The sequence below is a fragment of the Camelina sativa genome, chromosome 4 (assembly GCF_000633955.1).
Source record: "Camelina sativa cultivar DH55 chromosome 4, Cs, whole genome shotgun sequence".
Taxonomy (NCBI): Eukaryota; Viridiplantae; Streptophyta; class Magnoliopsida; order Brassicales; family Brassicaceae; genus Camelina; species Camelina sativa.
Genome location: NC_025688.1, coordinates 29,999,733 through 30,004,964, shown reverse-complemented (window position 1 = coordinate 30,004,964; position 5,232 = coordinate 29,999,733). Strand labels below are relative to the sequence as shown.

The 5,232-nt window shown below is 31.0% G+C and overlaps 1 protein-coding gene across 1 annotated transcript; it reads left to right on the top strand.

Annotated features, from left to right (window-relative positions):
- LOC104783368 (nuclear transcription factor Y subunit B-5-like) lies at positions 3,354-4,209 on the top strand. Its single transcript, XM_010508517.1, has one exon. It carries the CDS (start codon positions 3,567-3,569, stop codon positions 4,038-4,040), a length of 474 nt encoding a protein of 157 aa, XP_010506819.1. The 5' UTR covers positions 3,354-3,566; the 3' UTR covers positions 4,041-4,209.

The window sequence follows — 5,232 nt, the reverse complement described above, 5'->3', positions numbered from 1 at the left end:
TTTTTTTTTTTTTTTTTTACTCGCTAGTAAAAGTGAAACACAATGCATGTACAATATAACTTGTTGTTTGTTCAATTCAATGATATACGAATACGACACGATTATTTCCCCTCTATATATATAACTAGCGAATAATAATAGTAAGAATACCTACGCTTGTACAAGGTAGGTACCTTTAACACAACAACCAAATTATTGAAATATCATACTATTTTTTTTTTTTTAATAAATCATACTATTATATGTTATTAGCTCCTTCAACTATACTAAATAGGTAAAATGTATGTCGACAAAAGACTTCCAAAGTAGTATCATATTTGCTTTGGTATAGTTACTAAGCATCATATATAAAATTAAAAAGAAAAAAAAAATAGATTAGAGAAATTAAAAACATTTCCGATAATATACGTGTTGATTTAAAGAAGCAGGCATCGGAGAATCATTTAATATATATAGATCAGCCCAAAACTGAGAGAGGATAAGGGCATTTACGATCCCCAATAAGGGCCTATAATCGTTCTTCTCTAGTGTTATAGTAGTATATACTACAGCCCAAACTTGCTTGAGTCGAGAAGAAGTTCTATTATCTCAGTGCAAGTCTGAAAACAATTAAGCATATTGTGTCATTGGTCCTGCTTTTTTCTAATTTACCGATTTGCAACATTTTTTCCTATATTTCTTTGTCAATTTTTATTTAAAACAGAAAAGTAATTTTATACATAACAAAATATATATATATATATATAGCTAACTATTTACAAAAAATTAGTAATATAACATATGAACTTAAATAGTCATATATAACTTGAAATTATATTAGAAAAGAAACCTAATGTATATTTATAAAATTGTAACGCAAATAATTTGGACAAGCAGTTGTCGTCATGTCATTAAGGCCATTGGGGAATGGGCACGGCCTTGTTTGTCCTTCCATGGCCGCGAGAGGGTTTCAGTGGATCATCAACTCGCCCATATGTGAAAGCCCAGCGACACACCTCCAAATACCACATTCCCGGGTCTGTGACAGCTCAACATACATATGCTTCGGCTATTCGCTCTACTTGAACAAGTAAGTGTGTGTGTGTTACACAGTGTTGTACAATTTCGTCGAAAGAGAGTCTGAAAGAAAGTGAAAAAGACACTGGACTTAAACTTTATGTTAATTAATTATTATATAAAACATACCCAAATAATGTTAATGCATGGACCACATGCAACTACTCGCACGCTTAATAGATTCACTAAACTCGATCTTTACAAGTGGGAAATTATTAATGTTACTAATGATGTTAATAGTAGTATAACAATACCAAAATTAGGATCTGAAAAAGAAAAAGCAAAAAAAAAAGCATATAATCATATTTCATATGACGTAACGTATATAGCAGGTAGAGATAGTTAGAACTTAGAACTAATTTTTAGGAGCAATATCAGTTAACTTGGTTCTTTTGAATGTCTCCATATATATATAGTAAAGTATTATATTGTAAACTATTTCGTACTACTAAAGATATATATATATATATATATATATATATATATATAAACGTCATCGTATGCATCGTTTAGTTAATATTAATATAACTAAAAGCGTACATAATTTGTTTTATCCGTTGCAAGGTGGTCCGATCCACCGTCGGCCGACACATGTCCTCAGTTTTGCAATGATTTTACATATATATATATATATAGCTGGTAATATTTACCCAACCTGACTTAGGTTTTTCGGGAAAACAAATAAAATATATAATATAATTGCCAAAATATCATACCTTCTAGAACACCTCTCCAAAATCATATAAATAAAATGTAATTTAAATTCTACTATAATCTTTACATTACTTACTAGATACATATACATATATAATGCATCCGACGCATAAAAAAATTGATTGAAAGAATCTAGTCTATAAAAACATAAAATACATAAATTTAATCACTTTTTAAAAATAGAAAACTCATAGAACCTAACATGGTTATTTGATGCAAAAGATAGTTGAGTTCTATGTAATCAATTTGTCTATATTGAATTTCGAAAGTGTGATGAAACATACACTAAATTAAAAAAATATATATGACTATATTCACTTTACTAATTTATTTTTATTTGAAAGTTTATAAATTTGACAAACTTTGTATCTCGTGATATAAAAAGACTAATTCTAAATCTTATATAACTATGAATAGAAACTCAAAAAAATTAGACAAAAGAGAGATAAATTACGTACGTAGAAATAAAGGATCGTTATCTGTATAATTCACATGATGAACACTAATTAAAGAGGACAGCATTTTCTTTTAAAATAGTATAAGAGATGGAGGTGTGCCAAATTTATTTCATCTTATATGCTTTTTAAAAGAAAGCAAAGTAGTATTATTAACAAGCTATACCTATTTATAGGCTCTTCAATTTTGGCAAGCAGACTACTAATTATAGACCACACGACGTGCTCTTATACATATGGTCCACAAGTTCCGTATTATTGTTTGTTTAAATAACTCTAATTATAGTTCTTATCTCTTCAAACTATATGTGATGTGACTAATCATTTACTAAATCATCAAACAAATATATAGAAAATAACTTATGGTTAAATACCGGTCAAACAAATTTTACATAAAGTTGATTCGCTTGAATTTGATCCCAAGTGCGAACAGAAACCAAAGATATACTTATGTAATTCGTATATATAGTAGCAGATCGAGGGAAGCAAGAGCAGAGCTTTGCCGAATCCCTTTAATGAAGCAAACAAAACAAAAAACTTATGAACACGATATGAAACCTCCATGAAATATGTAATTTTAGCAGTTTGAGAAGTTAGAATTAGTCTTAGACCAAACTCCAAATCACCTTTTCCTGTTTAATGTTAAGAATGTTTTCACCTTTTACTTATCATTACCCGAGCAAACGAAACGCCAAGTATATGACTTATCAATTTCTCGAAGGCAAATGTCGGTCTAGAGAACAAAAAAGGAAAAAAAGAAGAAGTGAAACACCAAAATGAAATGAGTTGGATATGAATGCATATATGCACCTTACAAATTAAACGAAATTAGGAAGTGGAATAATTACGAGTACTATAGTCTATACAAACATCAATAATTTCAAACGTTTAAACCTTAAGGGTTTACGAGAAATTAATTAGTTGAACATTAATTTTTTTTTTTTTAAAACGAGACATTAGCTCGACCTGCCACATTGTCTCCCCAGTCCAGTGAGGCTTAAGTGACCTAGACCTCTCTCATTGGTTGTATGACACGTCATCACCATCATCTATTACCAAACATAGATAATCCTTAAGTCATGTCTACTTACTTAGTGCATATATATAAAGCCAATTTAACTACACAAATCTCGGTCAGAACGAATATTTTCAGATTTATACATTATGTAAAAAGCCTCTCCTTTAATTTTCTTTTTGTGCCATATAGTTGGCCAACTACATATTTTCGTTACAAAATTTTCAGAATCAATCATTTGTTAAAACTTATATATATCTCATACTACTGAAACCACCCAAAACAAAAAGACGCCGAGATTTCTCCTCTGCTTTTTATAAGATTTGATGGCGGGTGATAATCCTTGGTTCCAAAATCCAATCCCTCGATATCAGAACTATAACTTTGGGAGCAGCTCATCTCATGATCGTCATGGCTTAGAGGTGGAGGATCAACAGCAAGAAGAAAACATGATGATGATAAAAGAACAAGACAGGCTACTTCCGATAGCAAACGTTGGAAGGATCATGAAGAACATTCTCCCACCAAACGCAAAGATCTCTAAAGAAGCCAAAGAGACTATGCAAGAATGTGTCTCCGAGTTCATAAGCTTCGTCACCGGGGAAGCATCCGATAAATGCCACAAGGAGAAGAGAAAGACCGTCAATGGAGACGATATCTGTTGGGCCATGGCAAATCTAGGGTTTGATGATTACGCCGGGCAGCTTAAGAAGTACTTACATCGTTACCGAGTTATTGAAGGTGAGAAAGCTAATCATCACAGCAAAGGAGGTCCTAATAAATCCTCGCCAGATAATTAATTGATCTATCTCTTTAGCTTCTTTGATTGATTGGTTTGCTAATTTCCCCATTTTTATGTGTCATCTTCGTTTAACTCGATCCGACCAGCTTTTTTTTTTTTTAATCAATTTTGTTTTGTTTTGTTAAAGAGCTTCTTCTATCAGTTCACAACTTCACATATAGCTCTAACTAAGCGATCTACTACATATATAAATAAATATATTAGATTGTATAACATGTCCGTACCTATGTGGTTAATTTGAGGCAGTGGATCAAACAAATTCTGTGTTCGGATATATTGCTAATTATTGTGGTCTTTTAGTTCAAAAGTTGAGATCCATGTGTGTATGAATGAACAATTATTATCGAGCTAGATAGGTTTTCTTCTCTACATTCTAGTTTGTTGATCTCTTCTAGCTCTTGGTCAGATGTGAGATATATAATTACCATGCGCTTTGTATCCTCTATACTATAATCCCTCTACAGTACGAAAATTAAGTTGTCATTTCTACTTTGTGGAATTGCTTATTCATTAAAGCAATTATTATTATTTTTTCGACAAAAAAGGTGAAAGTAGTCGACTTTTCAGTATTTGTATTATTGAAAGTCGTCACTATAATTGGCATTTGCATATAGTAGATTATTAGCAGTTTAGCACTAGTTAATCAGCACTAAATTGCAATTCCGTACACATATGATATATATAAATTTACTACTTCGATATTGTTATACTAAAACTCTATGTCGATTATAGATTTACTATTTCGGGGATTCGCTTTCTGAACAGTAAACAGTACTCCAAAAATAAAGAAAATTAAAACAATTGGTTAAATCGATTAGTTAAGCTCTCTAGTGGTCCAGACCAGCTAGTTCTCACTGGTTCTTTTATTGATTTTTAATAACCCTAGATCCCTGGACCATCCAAATAAAGAAAGCTTTACATAAATACTCTCGTATGATCTGACTCACACTAGGAACGTATGCTTTTCTCCATATTTAAATTTGACCATTAAACTTTTATTAATACCCATTTCAACTGTTGGCTGATCAAGCAAATATGTCACGGCTACGGCTTCTCAAATTAAATAATAGAATATATGTATGTATCTGTTAATAGTTATATCGAATGATCTTATGTTAAATGTTCTTAATAGTATTAGTTACAATAAATCACAAATTAAGGTTCTTATCTATTAGCTTACAATAAATCAC